Source organism: Muscardinus avellanarius (assembly GCF_963383645.1).
Source record: "Muscardinus avellanarius genome assembly, chromosome: X".
NCBI lineage: Eukaryota > Metazoa > Chordata > Mammalia > Rodentia > Gliridae > Muscardinus > Muscardinus avellanarius.
In genome coordinates this window covers 82,348,070-82,371,938 of record NC_137792.1, presented here as the reverse complement: position 1 = coordinate 82,371,938, position 23,869 = coordinate 82,348,070, and the positions used below count along the sequence as shown (strand labels likewise).

The window sequence follows — 23,869 nt, the reverse complement described above, 5'->3', positions numbered from 1 at the left end:
CTGCTGGAGAATACTAGCAGAGTAGAGAATGTGGATGAAGAGAATAAGGAATTTAATCTTTTCCATAAAAGTTGGGAGATGTGTATGAAATATCCAAGTACACATTTCAGGCAAGCAGTGGGACAAATGAAGCTGAAGTTTAGTGAGGAATGGGCTGGAAATTTAAACAGCTCTATCATCTTGAACAAATAAATTAACTTCTATAAGTGTTAATTATCTTCTGAATAAAAATAAGGATAATATTGGTTTCACCATGTCATTATTTTTAAATTTTTTATTGGCACATTGTAGTCATACATCTTAATGGGTACAAGATGGTAAAGGCGAGATGGTGACCGAGCCCCGCTAACAACCAATCTCTATTACAACAAAATCAGCGCCTTTCATAGCCAGAAAACACCATCACCAAGAAACAAAAAAATTCCAGCCCCAGAGAGGAGGGGGTCTCATAACAGAGCTCAGAGCCACAGAGGAGATACGCCAGCCTCACGGTCGAGGATGCAGCAGCAGCGCCTTACTGTCGGCAGCAGCGGCGAGCTCACCGGACGGCTATGGCTACGGCTACAGACCAACACACGCAACAGCCCACCAGCTCCAGAGAGGAGCGGCAGGCAGCGAGCCGAGGTGAGCCGCTGCGGAAAAGCCCTGCGGGATTCGGCAGATTTTTTGGCTCAGGAAGCATCTAAAGCTCCCAGTGGCTGGGCTCTGCACACACTGCAGGGACTCAGAGCGGAGTTCAAAAACAGAGAAGAAATATGCCAGCCTCACGGCCAAGGGCATAACAGCGGCACCATATTGCCACCAGCGGCAGCAGCAGCAGCAGCGAATTCACCGAGTCCACTACAGCTCCATCTGCGTATTCAACAACAGTGAGTCAAATTGCGGGCCCCAGAGGAGAAACCCCAGTACTGACTCCCAGGGACTTGACCCAATGGGGGAGTGGTGGTGGCAGAGATACCACACCATAGGAGAACGCGCAACCTGGCACACCCCATAGACTAAAGCAGCCTCTATTGACTCCCTGGATCTGAGACTTTGTGATACAACCTAGTAAAGAAGTAGTGGTGACTGAGATACCACAGACTCGAGATCCAGAGCACCTTAAGTGAAGTCGTAGTGACTCAAGGGAAGAACCCAGAGAAGGCACAAACTCCCGAAATCATGGGAAAGAGGAATAACAATGGAGCAATGAATGCCCACAAGCCCACAATATCAGAACCCAATAAAACAGAAATTCAGAGATTTCTAGAAGATCAAAGCAGGAAAATAACTTTAGAAATAATAGAGGTGTTTCGAAAAGAATTCAGAGAGAGCCAAAAAGAGATAAAGGACGCAATTAATGAAGTAAAAGGCCTCAATTCAAAGTACAAACAACCGATTAGACCACATGGAGAATAGAATCTCGCTCTTAGAAGATGATCACTCCAAAAATGAATGCATAATTTCTAATCTAGAAAAAAATATCTGACAGCAGGAATCTGACATTGAAGAAATATGGGCTCATTTTAAGAGAGCTAACCTAAGAATAATTGGAATAGAGGAGGGAAAAGAAGGTGAAACCAAAGGGATCAACAATCTCTTCAAGGAAGTAATAGCAGAAAATTTTCCAAACATAGAGCAAGAGGTCAATACACAGGTCTAGGAAACTTATAGAACTCCCTTTAGACAGGATCGAAGAAGAGGATCCCCACGCCACATAATTGTCAAAATGACCAATGTGGAAGCCAAGCAGAGAATCTTAAGGGCAACAAAAACAAAGGGCCAAGTGACATTCAGAAGCAAACCAATTAGAATTACTCCAGAATTCCCAAACCAAGTCATGAGAGCCAGAAGGGCATGGAGTAACATATTCCAAACTCTGAAAGAAAACAACTTTCAGCCAAAAATTTCCTACCCAGCAAAACTTTCTATCAAATTAGATGGAGAAATAAGAAGCTTCCATGACAAACAGAAACTGAAGGAATTTATGTCTTCAAAACCAGCACTAGAGAAAATACTCAAAGAGATTAACTACAAAGAAGAAATAGGTAACACACACCAGAACCAGAGAAACAAGATTTTCTATCCAACAGACAAATAAGATTAGTTATCTGTGGAGATTCATTATTTATGTTAGTCTTATACCTATCTCTAAATTATACTGTTTGCTTTTATTGATAATTTTTAGGATTTCTAGTTGGAATATTAATATACCTTCAGATATAGCATTTAGAAATATTTTATCCCATTCTATCAGTAACTTTTAACTCTGTTTACATTGTCTTTGGATATACAATATTTTATTTATTAGGGAGTTTGTATACCCTTTTGTTGCCTGTGCCATTGAAATCATATCCAAGAAATCACTGCCAATTTCAATGTTGTGAGGTTTTTTGACCCAAATTTTCTTCTAAAACTTTATAGTCTTAAGATTTATATTTAGGTCTTTTATCTATTTTGAGTTAATATTTGTATATGGGATTAGCTAAGGGTCCAATTTGATTCTTTTTCATGTAATTATTATTTTTCAACAATATTTAGTTAAAAGATTATTATTTCCTCCACCAAATGTTCGTGGAAACCTTGTCAAAAATAACTTGACAATATATGGAAGAATATATCTCTTGGCTTTTATTTAACTCCAATGGTTTATATATCTGCCTTCAGAACAGGACTACACTGTTTCAATTATTATATCTTTATATGGTTTGAAATTAGAAAATATATATCTACTAGCTTTGTTCTTTTTTGAGATCGTTTTGGGTATCTAGAGTCCATATTACATATTAGGATAGATTTTTTCTGAAAAATAAATATATAAATATATGATAGTTTCACCTAAAAAAAAAAAGAAAAAAATTCTCTGGTAAGAAAGAAAGCAAAAAGAAATATTAAAATGTTATCTTTAAGTTATCAAAAGCTTGGTATCAGACAAATGAAACTGTTATGTGAGATTATCATTTTAATTTTGGAAAAATTGCTATAATACTAGATGTCAACCACTAAGCCAAGCATGGGAAGGAGGGTTGGGGAGGGAATGGGGTGGGGATCAGGTGGGGGCTGACTGGGTGATGTGTGCATGTATGTCTACAAAAGTTTTTTGTATCCCACTATGATGTATGAATATAGTGCACCAATAAAAAATTTAAAAAAAAGATGGTAAAGGCATACATGCACACATCACTTATTTAGCCCTTCTCCAATTCCCACCCTATTCCCTCCCCCTTCCTCCTTCTCATGTTTGCTTTATTCATTAGGTCATCTTAACTATTAGCAATTATGCATACAATGTGTGAAGCACCATTCCAGGTATGTAAGTGTTCAATAAATTATAACCCTCTCATTATCAATATTCAATGCAATGACGAAAAGTTAGTTGTCGCTGTTATAGGATCAAGGATGATTGTTCTAACCACAGGTCAAATAGTAGAATCACCTAGGGAGCATTTTTTTAATATTGACCCTACCTTAGGCCAATTAAACCAGCATCACAGGAGCAGTAATCAATGGCTTTCCAGGTATATAATATTGACAGATAGAAAACTGATGAACTATCTTTTTTAATTTTTATTGGTGCATTGTAGTCATAGATCTTAATGGGGCACAACATGGTAGAGACATACATGCACATATCACCCAATTAGCCCTAACCCAATTCCCAGCCCATTCCCTCCCCCTTTCTCCTTCTCATGTTTGACATAGTGATTGATATTGATATGTTTGTTAAAGAAAATTTGTGCGTTAGAGAGTTTCCCTCTTCCCCTTCCTCACCCCCTTAGTTAGGTCACCTTATTTTTTCATATATAGTATCTCCCTCTTCATCTAGAGATCATCCTATGACCCATTTTCTTCATAGCTTCTGCATATTAGGGAGAGCATTCAATTTTTTATTTTTTGTGACTGACTAATCTCAGCATAATGTCCTCCAGTTCCATTCATTTTTCTGTAAATGATGTAATTGTTTTTCTTTATGACTGAGTAAAATTCCATTGTGTACATATCCCATAGTTTTGTAATCCATTCATCTGGACATTAATGGATATCTTGGCTGGTTCAAAACTTTGGCAATGGTGAATTGTGCAGCTATGGACATAGATACGTATGCATTAATTTGGTAGTTTGGTTTGGTTTCTTTTGGGTATTTACCCAGAAGTGGTATTGCTGGATCATATGGTAAGTTCATTCCCATTTTTCTGAGGATCCTTCATACAGTTTTCCAAAGTGACTGCACTAATTTGCCATACCACCAACAAGGTATTAGAGTTTCACTTCTCCACATCCTTGCCAGCATTTGTTGTTGTTTGTGTTTTTAATGATTGCCATTCTAGTTGGGATTAGGTGAAATCTCAGAGTATTTTTGACTTGCATCTATCTGATTGCTAATGATGTTGAGTATTTTTATGCATTTGTTAGCCATTTGAATTTCTTCCTTCATGAAGTATCTATTTAGTTCACTTGCTCATTTTTTTGACTGAGTTAATTTTGTTTTCTTAATGCTGAGTTTCTTGAGTTCTCTGTATATTCTAGATATTAGTCGTCTATCAGAGAAGTAGTTGGCAAAAATCTTCTACCATTCTATGGGCTCTTGGTTGAGGTTCTTGATAGTTTCCTTTGCTGTACAGAAGCTCTTCAGTTTAATGCAATCCCTCTACTGATTTACCTTTTAGGTAATTCCTCATGGACATAGAAAAAACAGTCCTTATATTCATTTGGAACAACAAAAATCCCAAAATAGCCAAAGTGGTTCTCAGCAACAAAAACTATGCAAGAGGAATCACAATACCTGACTTTAAAGTATACTACAAAGCCATAGTAATAAAAACAGCATAATACTGGCACAAAAACAGATACATAGACCAATGAAGCAGAATAAAACGCTCAGAAACTAATTCACACACTTACAGCCAATTGATTAACCATATGCATAAAATGAAAATAAGTCCCACCTTCTCAACCTGCACAAGGGTCAATTCAAGATGGATTAAAGACTTGGAATAATTTCCAGAGAATAAATCTCAGAGACCTTGAGGCTCCTTATAGAGGGCATAGGTCCAACATTGCAACACACAGGCACAGATAAATACTTTCTCAACAAGACCCCAAAGGCACAAGAAACTGTTGCTCTATCTTTAACAGCACTTCTCTTCAAATGAATTCCAGCTTACATTTTGGGAAACTAACACTCCCAAAAAAAACACTAAGTGGAAAATTTCGATTCTTCTGTACACCCCTGAGAAAATCACTTCTTTCTTATGGCTTCCTCGCCTATTATGAAAACTATTCTTTCTCTGGGTACCTGGAAGAAACAGCTACTGTGGAAACTCAAAATATTACAATTCTGGGATAGATTTTTTTTAACAGAAGAACATTTTTTTGTTCCCACATCCAAATATATGCAATATCAGGTTTGGCCTCTGTAATACAATTAATTGGTTGAAGAAAAAAGTATTGAACATCTCTTTTAAAGATTTTAGTTATAGCCGGGCGTGGTGGCGCACGCTTGTAATCCCAGCATTCGAGAGGCTGAGACCTGGAGGATTGCGGTTCGCGGACAGCCTCAGCTACTTAGTAAGGCCCTCTGCAACTCAGTGAGACCCGGTTTCAAAATAAAGAATAAAAAATAGGGCTGGGGGTGTAGCTCGGAGGTCGAATGCCCCTGGGTTCCATCCCCAGACCCACACAAAAAAAGAAGATTTTAGTTATAGAAAATAAAATACAGTTGGAAAACAAAATACAGTTGGTCAGAGATGATTGGCTCTGAATTGCTGAAGATGAAATTTTATTGAGGGAAATGATGCAGAAGTGTTCAATAGTGATAGCAGGCTGGAAGGTAATCCATTTCTTGGGATCAGGGAATTTGAGGCTTTCCTCTAGTTAGTAGCAAAAGGGTGTGCCAGGCACCCTTTCTCTGTGGCACATTCTCTGTTCTGATAATAGGTTCTGCAATCTAAAAGTATAGATATATAGTTATCAAAGTCCGCTTTTCATCACACACACACACACACACACACACACACACACACACACACACACCTTCTTTACCCAGGGAATATGTATACCATTAGGCTATCATTCCTGTAGGTGTATTTGTACCTTTGCTGAAATACAAGTATTGCCACAAGAGAATTCTACTTTAGGCTATTGTACATCATTTATAGTTCAATGTGAACATTTTTAATCTTTTTTCTGAGAGTAGTATAAGGTGAAGAAGTACATTTTGCAAATGGTGAGGTAAATATGGAAGGGGAGTAAGAGATGACACTGTCGAGAGTGGAAGCAAAGATTGAGAAGTATTTGTAAGAATGAAATTTGATGTTGTGGTGCACACAACATCCCAGTACTTGGGAGGCTGATACAGGAGAATCACAGGATCCAGGCCAGCCTCAGAAACCTAGTGAGGCTCTCCCCAATTTAGTGAGATTCTGTTTCAAATTTTAAAAAAATAGGACTGGAGGTGTAGTATAGATGTAGAACACCCCTAGGTTCAATCCCCAGTATTACAAAAAAGAGTTGACACAGTCTTATTTGATAACAACCTGAGTAGTTCATTTTATGTATTTTCATTCTCAAGATAAGGAGAAAAAATAATTTGCCAATCTCTGGTTTTATTTTATTTTATTTTATTTTGGGTGGTACTGGGGTTCCTGGAAACCCTTCTACCTCCGGGCTATACTCTCAGACCTATTCTATGCTTTTTTATTTAGAAACATGGAATCTTAAACCAGCACGGCTGGCTTCAAACCTGCATGATCCTCCTGTCTCCGCCTCCAACGCATGCGCCACCACGCCAAGCTAATCTCTGGTTTTAAAACTAGGGTCTCCATGTTCATTAAGGGCAGGACACCTTAGTCTTTAATCTTACACTTCAGGGTGAGAATAATAGAAATGTTATACCCCTTGAAGTTGTGCTAAAATATAGACATCATTTAAAGCAGCATTTGGATGGACCTAGCCCAGTCCTTGCATACAACTGACAATCATGCATTAATTTGTCTGGGAAGGGTGTAGTCTACTACACTATTTGAGAACTCAGACTCTGAAACTTACATGAATTACAAGCTCCACCATGTATCAATTGAATTGTCTTGGGCAAGTTACTAAACTTCTCTGTGTTTCTGTTTCGGTTTTGTTTAATTGAGTACTGATATAATTTATTTCATAGAGTTGTAAGGATTACATGAAATTATGCATGTAAAATGCTTAAAATAGAACCTGGAACAAAGAATATGCTCAATTAAATGTTAGTTATGATGATTTTCCACAATTAATGGCCATTCCATTAAAACTCATGTAGCAGGGTTTCTCAACATTAGCACTATTGACATTTAAAGCCAGATAGTTTTTGATTGTTTAGGACTTTTAAAGTACCCTTGGCTCCTATCCACCAGATCCAGTAGCACTTTTCTTTCTGACTTGTGATAATTTTAAAATGTTTTCAGATGTTGACAAATGTTTCCTGTGAGGATAACTTATCACTGACTGAGAGGCACAAATTAAAGGATAGCTTGCCCCTTTCTCTATCCCAAACTTCTTGGAATAGAGCAATGGGATCTTAAAAACCCATTGTCCAAGAATTTAGTGACTGATTCTCAAAGTCATGCAGCCACTGTGCCACTTTCAACCCACTGAAGTATACTTAGTCTCACTTGGAAAGAGAGGCAGGATATGAGTCAGAATAATAATCTGACTTTGCATGCCAGGAAGGGACACTAAAAAGGCCACTGGAAAGTTAGCTGAGTTGTGAACTGTACCTTTGGAAAGATGTCTGAAATTGGAGTCCTTCAGGTGAAAGGAAAGTTGAATCTAGACTTTAGAAAACAGTTTTAAAATGTTAGACAAAGGAATATGGAATGAGTACTTGACATCTGAGAGCAAAACTCAATATCTAGGCCAAAGGTGATCTCCAACTCCACTAAAGTTATCTAAAAGCCCAACCCCCAAAATAATTCAACTAGGATCAGAACATACCAATAGCAAAGCTAAGAATAGAAATCTGAATTTTTTTCTCTTCCTTTCCCTGTTATACTAATACACAGTCACAGGCAAATTCTGACTGAAGAAAAAACAAAAACTGACAAGCAGTACTTGTCTGAATGTTTAAAAATGTGCAAACCAAAGTGAAGGAAAGACATTGAACACAGGGGTTTAGTCATGCTTTAGAAATGAAATCAGTTCCTGTGTACCTCACTCCAAATCAAAATGGAAACAATTTCCTTTGCTTTAGGGTAGAAAATTGTAAAATTTAATGATTCCTTTATCCAAATGCACCTCATCAAAGCTACTGATTGTTTCAAAGCACATGTGGAAGAAAAACATGTAATATCTGAACTGGCAAACCAGATGTGCTCTTCTCTCCTACCTCAGATTGCTCTGCTCCCTTCTGGTAGTAAAATGTGGACACAGAGGGCCTGTAGCAGTATTATAATGAGTGACAAAAACATTCACTTATTTCCCACTGTAGTGGAAGTGGATTGGTTTTAATATACAATTTACATTAATTTCAAAATATAGCTCAGAAAAAATAAAAGATCCTTTGAGGTGGTGTTCTGGTTGAGATGCTTCTAAAATCTGCCAATTATGCTTCCAATGTACTGTTATATTTTATTAATTCAGTTAGTTCTGAGCTATCAACACATGGCAAAGTGTTGAAAGGAAAAAGTGTGCTAATGTCTCAATCTGCAGAAGAGATGTTTCTGCCATGTGTGTTACTTGTATTACTGCCACTATATCAAGCATATGTGTGGTCAATTTTGGAGACATATTTTAGGAGGGACTTTGAAATTTTTAAAAAGCATCTAAAATACTGCAACCAGAAAAGGGGAGTTAATTAGAATTCATATGAAACAAGGAACAAATGACAGCCCTTTCGGTGTTCAGCCTGCAAAAGAGGCAATTCACAGGTGATATTGTAATGGTAGACTTTAGGACATACATTGTGTGGGAAAGAGTATATTTACTCTGAATCAAAGAGGAAAGAATTAGAATCAGCAGATGCCACTCCAGTCTTAATATCATTTATTCCACAAACCCATACATACTGAGACTTTACTACATGCTAGGCATTATGCTAGACACAAGGGATGCAGAGACAAAAATACATCATCTCCATTCTCAAGGATCCTAGATTTGGCTGCAGATTGAAGCATGGGGGGATCTTCCCAATTTGAGCAGAAGACAGAAGTAGGATTGGCTAGAAAAGGCTTTCATTAATAAGGGTCTATCAACTTGAATTATGTCATGATGAAACAAGCTGCCTCCTAAACTTCTGGGGGCTAGGTTGTATCTCACCACCAAAGGCATTTAAACTAAGATACTACTACTTCTCTGGGTAGGAGGCTGAGCAAGATTGTTTTGAAAGCACCTTCTAGCTTTAGTGTTGCATTATTATATTGATTTCAACTGGATATTCTATTGAACAAGTGCTTATTCTAATTTATAGAAAAGCAGAAAATTTATTCACCAAGTTTTCCCAGTAGCAGTATTCTGTTGAATAAGAATGTTAATGTATAAATCTCAAATAAACTACAAAACACAAATTAACAGAAAACTGTGTCTTTATACTCAATTTTCTCCACCAACAAAATACTAAAGATCCAATGTTAATGGGCTTTTGTTCAATACAGAGCAGGAGTATTTCCCAGGGTTGTGCCTGGAGACCGAAATGTGTCAATAATACTTAAGGATATGATAGCCCTTATAAAACAAAGTATTCCCATATTCTGCAAATATGGGATCAATGTAATTTATAATGTTACTAAAGTCAATGTTGCCACTAAAACTAATTATTCTTTCTTTACTATAAAATATAGAATATTCTCACGACTTCCTGTATTCCAGTCACTGTTCTAACAATGTGTTGACCAATTTCATTTATTTCAACAAATGTTTGAGATAGATATCATTTTTACTTTTTAAATCCTATTTAATTGATGAGGAAATTGATAAATATAGAGGCTAGATAACATAAGCACCTATCTTGGTCTACAGAAGAATACTGTAATTATAAGAGCCACTCTATGCTCAAAGACTTGGAAAGACTAACATCACTGCAAAGAGATACAAAGTCTGAGTGGTGGGCCCAGTAACTCACTAACCTACTTGCCTCTATGCACCAGACATGCAGATTCCAAGATTCAAATTTTCATCTCCACAAAAAGAAAATTTTCTCTATTATTTTTGACCTGTATGGTTTATTACAAATAGTTTGAATTGTGACTATTGAACCCATTAATGCTATACTTCTACCTTATCTACTTTTTTGGTTTAATCTCTTCCCCCTTCAATCATGTATTTCTCCTTTGGAATCATTTGCTAATTATCTAGCACTGCTAGGTAATTTCTAATGGCCTTTCCGTGTAACTGTCATTGGTTCTCTATTTGATACAAAGTGGTACTATGTAGGATGGGGGGAAAAGTCATGGCAGGTTGGAGAAAATGAACTTCTTATTACACATCCTGCCCATAATTTTAAAAATTTCTCCCAGGTGATTGAACTGAGAATCAATCCCTTTTGTTGCCTTTGATATTTCAGCCAAAATAAGACAGCCTGTAAAAAGGAGAGAAAATGCTAATGATTTATTCTTCTTCATTTTGGACTGAATGCTACACTGTCACTTAAATGCTAGTTAGAAAGATAAACACTTAAGCTTATTTTTCCCACTTATGAGTCGTTTCTTCTCCCCCTGTCTAAATCCTTTGGGCCCAATCATTTCTGCCACTAACTTGCCATTTGCTGTACTCATTAATATCTGCTGAATGTATACCACATTCATTTAAAGTGCCCACTTCAAGAATTACCATTTATTCTCCTAGAAATGCATCATTACCTAAAGGAATAAACCTTTTAACCTGTATCAGCAATCAAAAAGGTCAAGTAAATTATAAAGCAAATTAGTTCAAATTATAGTGCACTTGGATCAGAATTCTTAGACCCCTTTGCCCCTGGCTTATAAATTTATCTTTGGAAGCAATGGCCTATTTGCAAATAATTTAAGGGATAATTTTGTCTAAAACCTCTTCCTCTTTGTTCCACATTGTCTCAAGCCTGATTGGACCAAGATAAAGAATATAAAATGCATACTTACTCCATTGTTATTTATAATGCCAAAAATTTGAACTGTTTTGAGTCCTTCAAATGTGATAGGGTAAATATAGTTGATTCATAGAACACGGCACTATACAAACATTATGCAGAAGATATTTACTCTGGTAAAAGTAGAAAGAGGTAAAAAGGAAAAATAAAAAATTAATTAGGGTAATTAATTTTGGTGAGTAGGGAAGTCTATGTAGCTAGGGAGGAGCAGAAAGGCAGACTTCAACTAACTTCACAGTGTTCAATTTCTTAAGATTTCTGGTAGTTAGTTACCCAGGCATTCTTACGATATTTTATCTTTCTGTGTATCTGAATTATTTGTTTTTACTTAATTCTTTTGGGCAACTGACTAGGGAATTCCTACTGAAATGAAGTCATCAGCAATGTCTTTCATTATGATGCCCAGAAATTGTTTTATATGTCAGATAGGATAAGGTATAATATGACCATAAATGTTCATGAATGAGAATTTGTTCTTAAAAGGCTTTGATTCTTAGGGACTATTAAGGGGGAAATTATTGCTCTGGACATCAAAGGCAGGCTAAGTAGTGATTTAAAAGCATTTAACCTGGTTGTTTTAGAAGGTGTCTGGATCCAATAAGATTTAGAAAAACTTCAGCTCTATAATTCCATAGCACTATAAAGCTAGTGCTGGTAACCATTTTTAACCAAACCTTTCATATCTTTGGCTAGTAATGTTTGTCACCTTCATCAAGCCTAAGCTTCAATTATTAAGCAAACATCTCCTTATAGATTTCCATATATCAGATACTTTGCTGCTTGCTCAAATAACAAGGGAAAGACAGACATTTATCCAAGTCAGCTTAATGCAATATAGTGAGAAAAGGTATGAGCAAAGTGAGAGGACAACCAAGGAGAGAGTGAGGAGAGATTTCACAGAAGATGTGATATTTGCTCTGGATCTTGTAGGAATAATAAAGTATTTCAGGCAGAAGCAAAAGTATAACAGCATTAGGCATAAGGCATTAGACATGAAAGTACGTGGCTTATTTCAGTGAACAGTGATCAATCTAGTGTGACTGTAGCATAGGAAAGTAACTAAGATCACAGGAAATCTTGACTATCACAAAGAAGTACTTGAACTTTGTCCTGCAGGTATTAGATAATTATCAGAGGATCACTGGTGGATGAATTGAAGTGATAAACTAAACAGAAACACCAACCAGAAGGCAAGAGTGTTCAGGCCAAAAAAAATGATGAGAGCCTGACCAAGGGAGAGAATGGTTAAGAGGATGGAAAGAAGATGGCAGGACAGATTCCATGGGCATTTCTGTATTAGAATAAACATGTCATAATGAGAGACTGAGGGGAGTACAAAACCTAAGCTTTTAGTTTGTATAGTCAGTGGTTTAATGGTAGAATGTAAAAGGAGTGCCAGGCTTTATAAGGAAGATAATGAGTTTGATTTGGAAGTGTGTAATATGAAAGTGTTTTTGAGTTCACTGGTTAGAGATACCCATTAGCAAGGCTTGTTTGCTGTTTCCTCAAAAGTGTATAATGGAGGGAAAATCTCAGCAAAGCTAAAAAGGAAGGTTAGGTGAGGAAGAAGGCTGAGGTTGATTAACTGGAGGAGCTATATTTGAATCTGTGTATAAGTATGAATGTAGCATGGTCAACCTGGACACTCATTGTTGGGAGGGGAAGGGCATCAAGCTCTGTGTGAATGTATGTCATTTTTAATATGATCCAGATAAAAATAAAAAAATGAACATAGAATTAAAATTTTAAAAGTGTAGTGCTGGGCGAGGTGGTGCACACTTGTAATCCCCCCGCTTGGGAGGCAGAGACAGGAAGATCAAGCAGGTTCTAAGCCAGCTTGGCTGGCTTAAGAGACCCTGTTTCCAAATAAAAAATATAAAATAGGTCTGGGAGTGTAGCCCGGAGGTAGAGTGTAGCCCAGAGGTAGAAGGGCTTCCAGGAACCCCAGTACCACCAAAATAAATAAATGAATAAATAAATAAATAAATAAATAAATAAATAAATAAATAAGTGTATCTTGAATCCAGCCTCTTCTCTCCACTTAGTCCATGCCAGAACTGTCTGCTCCCTGAACTATTAGAAGAGCCTCTAAATGAATTTCCCTGCTTCCATTCTGGTCCACTAGTTAGTTAGTTAGTTAGTTAGTTAGTTAGTTATGGTACTTGGAATTGAGCCCTGGAACATTCTACCTCTGAGATACATCCTGAAATCTTTTTATTTTATATTCTTATTTTGAAATAAGGTCTTGCTAAGTTGCTGACGGCATCCTCGAACCTGCAATCCCACTTCTTAGCCTTCCAAATACAGCACCCACCACCACAACCAGCCAAAGTAATTCTTCAAAATTTATTTAGCATGCCCCTCCTCAATCATGTTTATCACATGTAGTATGCATCTAAACTTTTTATCATTATTTACAGTAGACCCTAAAAGATCTGACTTCTGATTATCTTTCTAATCTTATTTCCTGCCACTCTCCTTTTGCCCATTCCTCTTTAGTCATACAATATTTTCCCCATATTTTATGCAACGCAAGAATTCTGTCATCTCATCAAACAGTTGCAGTGACTTAGTGAGGGCTTCTGTGAGAATCTAGTTGCCATAAACACAATGCTTAGTTTTCATAGTGACTTCTCTGGGAGTTCCAGCTCCAGAATTATTTGGCCAAATCCAAGTAGGCCTCAATACAGTTGGCAAAAGTGCAGAGAATAGCAACTAACTAATCAAACAATTTGAGGTGGGTTCCAGAGAACCTCATTAAAGAACACTTGAAAATGTAAGTTGTGTTTGTGCTTTTTACCCTACTGTCTCGCCGCTGGTCTAGTGTCATCTTAGAATTTTTCTCTAGGATTTTCATTCCTAAGGACATACTTCCCAACTCAATTTGAAGTTCTGGGGTTATTGTGACTATTCTTTCTTAAATTTCCCATAATGACTAACATAGCATTAGAGACACAGTATATTTAGTGCATGTTCTATGGACCATCTGAAATGAGATGGAATTTTAATAGGATTAAACCTCAAATTCAAGAAGGTACAAATGAGAAATACTTGGTCAAAAAGCCCCAGAGTTTGGGGTTGGCCTCAAGTTGAGTTGAATATTCACTCTATTATATTCTTTTCAGTCTAGTATATTCTTCACACTCCCCATAGGGTGTTTTATCTATAGCATATGATCAAGAAATACTTATTGAAAGGATAAATGAATAACTAAATACATTAAGCAAACTAAGGCAACACTGATAGAAAATAATGCTCCAATGACAAGAAGTGGGTCTTTTCATTCTGTTATGGTCATAACCTGGGGATACTATGTTTATGTCTGGAAACTCCAATTTTAGAGAGACATCACCAATTAGAGCAACCTAAGGATTAAAGACCAAAGTTGTGACAGTGTCAGTGAAGTTCCACCTAGTAAAAATATGAGGAGGGGAGATAATCAAAGCTTTGCAATATTTGAAGGATCACCATGCAGAAGAATGTGCAAAAGTGTTTTACACTGTAAATAGTAGCTGTAGTAAATAGTACAAAAGGGTGTGAATAATAGAAAAAATCAGTGCAGAATAAGGGAGTACTTTATATAATAGATGTTCCATGTTGGTATAGGCTGACTAAATTGATTGCACAGGGCCTGGCATCATGGCACACGCTTCCAATCCCAGCATTCAGGAGGAGGAGACCAGAGGATTGTGGTTCACGGACAGCCTCAGCTACTTAGTGGGACCCTTCGCAACTCAATGAGACTCTGTTTCAAAAATAAAAAGACTAAAAAATAGGGCTGGGGGTGTAGCTTGAAGGTACAATGCCCCTGGGTTCCATACCCAGTACAACAAAAAGTAAAATAAAATAAAATGACTGTACAATCTTCCAATGATTAATGACTTATTTCAGGCAAATACAGGACAAATACATATCAGCATATCACAGGGAAAAGAGAATCTTCATTAAGAGAAAGACTGAAATAAGAATGTGTTTTCAAACCAGATCATAACCATTATGAAATCAATTTAATGGGTCATGACCAGCATTCTTTAAAGTGAATTAGAACAGAAAATATCAGAGTGTATCACATATCGCATAATTTTGAGAAACCTGTTTTAGAAACACATCAACATATGCCTAAATGCATCTGCTAGGTTGCAGTGGAATGCATTTTTCTTTTTGTATATTGCAATAAAAAATTTTTGATAACTACTTCACTCAAGCCTCATTAAGATTTCACATCTGGCAGTTTGAAGAACTCTTATCTCTTTGTTGCAGAGATCCAAAATCGCTGTCTATGAGAAAATGTGGTCTTACATGAAATCAGCAGAGCCATCTGTGTTTACTAAAACAACAGCAGATGGAGTGGCCCGAGTGCGGAAGTCCAAGGGAAAGTTTGCCTTCCTGCTGGAGTCAACCATGAATGAGTACATTGAGCAGAGAAAACCGTGTGATACGATGAAAGTTGGTGGAAATCTGGATTCCAAAGGCTATGGTGTGGCAACCCCTAAAGGCTCAGCATTAAGGTGGGTGGAATAATATAACAATATCCATGTTGTTATAGTATTCCACCTACCCTGATGCATTCTGTTGTCATTTTCTTTCTTGTGGATTTTGAGGTAACTTTTAAAAGTTTAAAACCTACAATATTCCATGGAGTTAAATAAGACGGTAAATTATGGTTTCATCTATTTAACACATCCATTTTTGATGTTCTCTCTCTCTGTTGTCCTCTCTGACTGGTTGTCACTGTTTTAATTTTACAGTTCAATGGCTTTTTCAATTTAAATGGTAAAAGCCAAGTAATGGTGCCATATGTGACGAATGTTAATTGCATGGATGTGGTGTTCTTGTTACTTTTTTTCTCAAAGACAATTTCCCCATCCCGCACACTTCAGTTTTGAGCAAATGTTATCCTCCATGCCACCTTCCAATATTTAACCCTGTATTTGCTGTACAGACATTTTTATAGCTCCACGTTCTGTGAAATTTAGACAATTTGTCCTCTTGTGCTCCTTTTTATACGTTAACTATTTCCTAAGCATTTGTGCATTTTCTTACAAGTTATGTTTTATCGTTTCAAGAAATGCTGTTAACCTGGCAGTATTAAAACTGAATGAGCAAGGCCTCTTGGACAAATTGAAAAACAAATGGTGGTACGACAAAGGAGAGTGCGGCAGCGGGGGCGGTGACTCCAAGGTCAGCCTCAATGTCACCACAACCGGGTACCCTTAGTGACGAGTAATCGGCAAGACTGTTATCTTATTATTGAGGAGAGAGCACAAGACTTACACATAAAGTGGAATGACCAGGTTATTCCTCTGCCTGGCAGCTCTGGAACCAGAAAGTCTTTAGGGCACTGCCCATGTTTTTGATCTAACTTGGGTCCCTTCTTAAACTCCCAGACAGAGGCTCCTCACCCATGCCCATCCTTCCCCTCACACACCAGACCTTACGAAGGCCATGGCATGAGTTTTAATACCCAAGGCTTTCAAGAGTCCAAGTTTTTCCTGTGAAACTTTCCCAACCTGCCTCATTCAAGTGGCATAAGAAATCAGATCCATATACTGAAAAGGCAAGTTATAATATTTTCCCCCTAGGACGTGATGATTGGTTGCAGAAGTTGGCTGATTGCATAGGGGTGACTTCTTCAATTATGTATGAGTGATGAGATGATGTTCTCTGTATGTAATGGCCCATTTAAGCAGGCCCCACTTAACTTGAAAACCAAAGAACAAGATTGGTTTCAAGTTAAATAGGGTCTTTCTTCAATTGGTCATCACATATAGAGACTTTTCAAAGAGATTCTATGTTTTATTTAAATAAGTGCGTCACCTGTGATACTATGTGTGTGTGAAGCCTCGATTTGGCTACTCTTTAGCCATGTATTTGGGTCAGGTAGGTCTAATTGTTATCCAGATTTCCATTGTGAGAAAACCCATCTTATTTGGCATTCCTTTGTTTCCTAACACTCTTCGGCCTAAATTGAATGAGTTATCATTATCCAAGCAACAAGAAATAGTGTCTCACTCAGAAGCCAAACTACCATGTTCTGGAAAGACACACTGGGTAAGTACAGGAGAAGACCTGAAAACAGAATCTTCCATGGCCCAAGGGACATGAGAATGCTTTTCAAGCATGTGCAATCAGCTCTTATTCAACCAAGATACCATGGGCATCTTAAAGTGAAGAACAGTGTTTCCTAACCACAGAGCAACAGACAGGCAAGTCAAAACTTTTCTCCTCCAGAAATGATGGTTGTACCTCGGCTCCTCTCTTTCCCTCTCCACCCCTCAGGATCCCAATGGAAAAGTTAGTTTGCCAGTCTGACATATAATAACAATATGGGGTTGGAAACACTGATACAGAGCACTTTCAAAGATACAAATTTAAAAACAAATTACTTCAGCTTACCAAGCATTGGCAAGGCTTCTTATTGTAAAACCTTGATTAACGAGAACTCACTTCACCAGTACCCCAACTAACTGAATTGTCCCCCTCAGAACTTCACATTGATGAGAAAACCTCAATAGTTCCCAAAAAAGAAGACCTCAAAGAATTTATTTTCTTTAATCACTTGTCAAGCAATAACCTATGTTTAGGTCACATTCATCTCTTTCTCCTATAACTTCTCTCCATCTGGATTGACACTCAAACATTACAGGCTGCTACCCTGAGGCAAGAAAGTGGATACAAGCATTTTAACAAAACATATTATTAGCCAAGAATGAAACCAAATGTGTATTCTTATTGAAAATTCTATTCATCCTTATGGATTCCAATTAATCAAGGTTTTACTATGTGTCAAAAAGCAGTGACTTCCTTTCCCACCAATGTGAACTGATGACACTGACAATTTAACCAAGATTTTTGTTCATTTGATCATTACAATGGCTAACCTAATGTCCAATATATAAAGTACCTTCTTCCTAGTCTTTTTCTCATGTTATTAGCAGGCCATGGAAAACCTAACTACCATTGAAGTGAGTTGCAGACTGAAAAGTGAGCAAGACTGGATATATTGCTCTCAAGAATTCATCGTTCATATTCAGCATGGTTAAAAAGGAGCCATGGACTATCTCAAGATGATGCTATACAATCCTCATGATGCCAAGTGCCTAGAAGTTTTCAAATAACCAGATATTTAATGTTACATAAACAAAAAATCTACACATTTGGCTGAATCTTTACCTTTCACCTAAATGTTTTGTATCATGAAGACCCCCAAGCTTTAGACCATCTATTTTCTAATTACAACCAGCAATCAAGTCTTTTTATCCTCAGATATTACTGTTGCAAAGTTTTTTTTTAATCAAGTAACTTTATTGCCAGCTCACAGTTTCCAGATTATCTGAATTTGGGTATGAAAATAGAAAATATTTCAGTAAATCTTAAATGATTCCAGTTTCTATGACCATACTGCTACCTGTCAGGCATCTTTCCAAATCACTTTTTGGTCATTCCATCAGCCAACCTTTTGAAATAAGCCAACCCCTTCTCAACTATGAACAACAGTATGATCAGTGCTGCATTACCAACAATTGCTTATTTTGTTTCTGGATTACCAAGGATCTTGCCTTTATTTTGTTCCTTCTTGCCATCTACTGTTTTCTGAAAGTGAGCAAGAGAAGGAAAGAGATACAATTGACTGCTTCACCACTATTTAGTGGTGTTGCTAAATATATATCAGTGGAGCAGGAAGTAGAAATGGCAGTAAAGCCCATTAATTTGGAGCCCTCTAATTCATAATTTGGGATAAACTAGAAAGGGACCACTCTACTAGATAACTTTATATTACTAGGGATGGGGACAAGGGAGGTTTGTTAAACAAATGAAGAGTTTAGACTATATTGTCAGTTGAATTTTTCCTTAAGAGAACAAACTGTTTTTCAAATGTTGGGAATCACTTATTAGATATATTTGTTACAAATCTATCTGCTAAAATAGTTCTCACAAGGACCTTCACTAAGGCAATGTCTTATACTTGGATTGAATTACAAAAATACTTAAAGTAATAAAACTGTCATTCTAGAGAACTATTTCATAATTCAGAAATTGTTATTCATTCAGACGATCCTTCCCCTCCATTAGTTCAAATCAGTGAAGTTTTGCTATATTAGCAAAATGACTTGAGAATTATATTTCTTTATTGTATCATGTCCCCAGTTAATGTGACAAGTGACTGTTGAATATACCAGCATTTTATAGAAAAAATGAGATTCAGAGATGGTGGTGACTTTGAGAAGGTCACACAGCTAATGCAAATCTCTGCTGACTTTCAAGGTCACCTCTTGTGATAATAATGCAGATGGCAATTTATCACATCTACTTACCCAGTGAGCAATATGAATCTGATTGCATGTGATATGTTTCCATAAGAATCAGGTTCATTCCCAACTACCTTGGTTATTAGACAAATGGCATATTTAAGTCATTGCAGCACTCAGTACTGATTACTAAAAATGACAATAATCACAAAGCCTGACATTTATAAGTGCTTTTACTTTTCACTTTCACTCCTATTATCTCTAAAACCAGGGAAGAAAAATACCTGTATTACTTATCTCTCTGTCTCATTCCTACAACCTTTAAATAATATAAATGGACAATTATGTTAAATTGTTGACTTTCTTCCTCTCTGGTATGAAATAGTATATATTCTGAACCTATTCTAGGAAAGTTGCTATACTATGGAAAGAGGCAGCAACTTTGTAGGATAATTGTGCAAATGTTATTTTCTCTTCTGAACACAAGGAATTAAGATAAGGTCATTCATTCATGCAGTCCCTAAACCACACCCACACAGTAGAACCAAAGTACTCCTTGGCTTTACCCATGTCCCAAACTTGGGTGAATAAGGCCTAAACAAAGCAGAATCAATCCTTCCTTAATGGGCCATAAATGCATAGGCAAAGATCATGGAAATTAGACTTGTGGTTTGGGAACTTTGAACCTGCGAATCACCTTTTTTGTGTTAGTCCTTTATTCCAATATAAGTGCAAATGCAGTAATTAAGAGCCAGTAGGTTGTTTCAGTGATAAACCTGCATAACCAGGAATTTGTGACATAGCAAAAGAAGTCTGTCACTGTAAATCATAGCATAACAGAGATTTAGCTACTAAATTGCTATATAGGCGCACCAACCTCCTCTTTCTCACAGCTGTCTGTACCCTCCAACTTCTACATTCTTCTGGTCCCTCCTTCCACCCAACTTCATTTTCTTAATCTTAACTAAAGAGTGCCAGTTTGGTGTTTCCATCTAGCTTTACCTAACAATACAGAGTGGAATTAGTCAAACAAGCTATTTGTGACTGGAGGAACAATTTTAACAACTCTACTTAACCTTGTCCTAGATTTGTACCTAGCATTAGTTTTATCCAGGGATTTAAATAGATCTCTAGTATTCATATGTTTCAAGGTGAAAAATCAGCACATATTATGTGCTTTAGGGAACAATGGAGCATTGTTTAAGTAGACCCCTTGAGTGTAATGATAATTGTACAAAAGGAGGGTAGTTTAATTTGTAAGGTATATGGGGAATACGCGATAAGGAAAGGCTATGCAGTTAAGCCTCCATTATTTAAATAAGTGGCAAGGTAATCATTATGAGTTATAGAATACTGAGAGAAATTCACTTAAAATATATAGGGACAAGAAGAAACTTACTATTGTGCACCACACACATTGGGAAAAACCTTAGGATACTTGTTTTAATAGATTCAAAAATTGCCTGCAATTAAAATGTACTGTGTTACTTTCATGTAGGTGCCTAAACAAATTTGTTCTCTTAAGAAATTCAGATATGTTCCTACTCCCTATCCCTAGCAGTCTTTTTTAAATCCCATACATTTGCTTAGCAAGTCTTTTATTCAAAGATAGTAAAAACTGACACTTTGAGACACCCTATTTTCAAATTCTCAACTTCATTGTTGATGGTACATAGATGAATAAGGTTATAATTGTCTTTCCCATATGTATAAATAAGATCTTCAGTTTTGTGTGTATTTTTTTTATTCTTCTTCTGTGTATGTCTACAATTCTCCTCTCCTGTGCCACCATCTCTTAATCACTTCTCTTCCACACTCAGAATTATTTGCCATTCCTGGGCCTTAGGTAATGGATATGAATCTGCATCTACCTTAACCTACAACAAAATGGAACTTTTACTGCCAGGAACCATGACTAAAGGTAGAAATTGTGGATACTCACAATTAATATGGATCCAAATGACTCCTTATTGACACTGTTATGTGTATAGGCAAGAATCATTACAGAGCGAAGGCACTTCCTGGGTCTTAGCAGATGTTCCTGCGAAACCCCATGACTCTGGTTTGGAATCAAGGAGTAGGGTGAGTATATTATGCTCTTCGTTGGTTTGCATGTTTCTGTGCTGATACTACCTCCTGGAACTATGAAGAACCTGACTTTTCTTTCCTGGTAGTGACTAAATTTGCTCCTTGAACTTACTCAGGTCTTCCTCCCAAGAGCAAATCCTCACTTTCTCTCAAAAGGCTGCTTCAAGCAAGGGACCTGTTACCTAAAGAACTGAACCCATCCAGTGGCTGCCAAAACCATTGCTTTTGCAAAATGATGTTAAAGAATAAATTCTACAACTGGAAAAAAATATATATATAATACATATATATATATATATATATATATATATATACACACATATACATAATTCAGAAAAAATGTTTAAAATTATTCCATACTGTGATTTTAAAAACTTGACTATGTGGCCTTAACATAATTTCTATTATTAGAGCATTGTTGTTTGCATTTGGTGTTATCCTGATAACATGAATGTGTTTCTCATTGACAAATAATGAGCAAATGCTCAACATCAGAGCTACAGAAAAAGCAGCAGGAGTGAAAAGTCTGAAGGTAAGAATACTGTTATACAATTACCAAGAGGAAAACACACCATTGCAGTGACAAAGATTGAAATGGTATATACCTAAGCCCTTTCTGCCCCTAGTAGACCCTATCATTTGGTTTCCTTTCATTTGGAAGGCTTATAGAACCATGCTGTCTGGCTGGGCATGGTGGCGCACGCTTGTAATCCCCGCACTTGGGAGGCTGAGACAGGAGGATCGCACAGGTTCGAAGCCAGCCTCAGCTACTTAGTGAGACTCTCAGCAACTTAGTGAGACCCTGTTTCCAAATAAAATACAAAAATATGTCTGGGAGTGTAGCCCAAAGGTAGAAAGCCTCTGAGTTCCATCCCTAGTACCACCAAAAAAATAAAAAAATAAAAAAAAATAGAACCATGCTGTCTGAAAGGTAGGGCAGTCATGGAAAAGAAACATGAAAAATTTGATGAAACCAAAATAATTTGGCTAGGGTGGGCACTGGGTTTGGTGAAGCAGGGTGGGGGAAGATTTATTTTATGGATAACTGAAATTCATTCTCTTTTGACTTTTTAGAGAGCGGTATAGCATTTGGCCCTTGGCACATTAGGCTGATACCCATTGATCAGAGATGGCAAAAGTGTGGTTCAAGTACTGAATTCACCTTTTTGCTTAATTTCTCCTGGCACTGAAGCAAATATTTCTCAAAATATAGACCTAGGAGAATGGCATACTTATTTTGAAATATATCTATCTATATCTATATATTATATATGTATATGTACATATATATTTACATACACATCATATATATACATATATATATATATATATATATATATATACACACACACACACACACATAGTAAGACTACTAGTATCCAACATCACTACTAGAAATGAAGATGTGATGTGTGGATGCTAGAATGTGCTAGAAAAGGGAGGTATATACCTTTGGCATGGCAACAAGTAGCCAGCTTTCAGATCTGATATATAAACACCACTTGTTGCAATTTATCTTTAGATATAAGTTAAGACTAATTATTTTTCTATGAGTCATAGTAAGGAATGGTTATTAGAGAAAGGGGAATATGATGGCACCCATCAGACTGAACTTTCAAAGCATATTTTTCCTAGAACCAAGAAAAGGAGCTAGGTCTCTTCAGAAACACTCAACTGGTAAAGTTAATTGGTGCATTCACACAACATTAGGAGTCAAAAGCTATGGCCTAATGTTCTACATGGTTTGAAAAAAATCTATCATTTGAGTTTCTAGCCTCTCTTAGTGTCATTGTAGTGAACTGAAGAAAGTACACATACACATAATAAAGCCCAACCAAATTTGATAGCTCAAATTTTTAATGGATGTTAAAATAGAATTTTTAAGTAAATCATACCAATTATGTACTTGTAATAATATCTGTGGCCACATTATAACTTGAACTGGATTCTCTGGTTTAGTGTCTTCCCTGATACCATTCTCTTTGTTAGGGAAAATTGGGTAAGAACGTCCCAGACAAATTAGGCTATGTGAAGCAGTCCAATACCAATAATGATTGTGGATTCTTGTTCTAGAGAAAGAAGTTGGATAAGGGTCTAATTTGACAGAAATCCATTAGGGAAACTCATGGCCTGTAGAATCAAAGTTTCTATTGCTTTGAATTTGAGAGGTTATCATTTGTAAATGCACTAGATTTAACCACATATCTCAAAAGTTGCTTTTGGGCTGCTGTGTTAGCACAAAAGCTCATCAATATATCTCTGTCACTAGCAATGTTAAGCCTATAGTAAAATGACACACAGCTTTCAACTCCTAAGATTATATTAATTCATTATTGAATCTGCTCTTTGCAAAGACTTAAATAGGTTTAGGCTACATTTGTGAACTACATGGTTATAAATACTCTGTCAGCAGTGGCCTCTAGCAGCCTAGCACTATGTAACTCTGCAATTAATGTGGCTG

General features: G+C 36.8%; 1 protein-coding gene across 2 annotated transcripts in view; it reads left to right on the top strand.

The window, feature by feature from the left end:
• GRIA3 (glutamate ionotropic receptor AMPA type subunit 3) overlaps positions 1-23,869 on the top strand; it is a gene marked incomplete at its 3' end in the record, with an annotated part of 379,180 nt that overhangs the window by 344,454 nt on the left and 10,857 nt on the right. Inside the window, exons 13-14 of one of the 2 annotated variants that reach the window (XM_080718397.1) lie at positions 15,332-15,579; positions 16,138-16,252. In XM_080718397.1, the coding sequence (XP_080574523.1) occupies positions 15,332-15,579; positions 16,138-16,252 (363 nt within the window). The remainder of the gene's footprint in view (positions 1-15,331; positions 15,580-16,137; positions 16,253-23,869) is intronic. The other variant, XM_080718396.1, reaches the window with a different exon arrangement.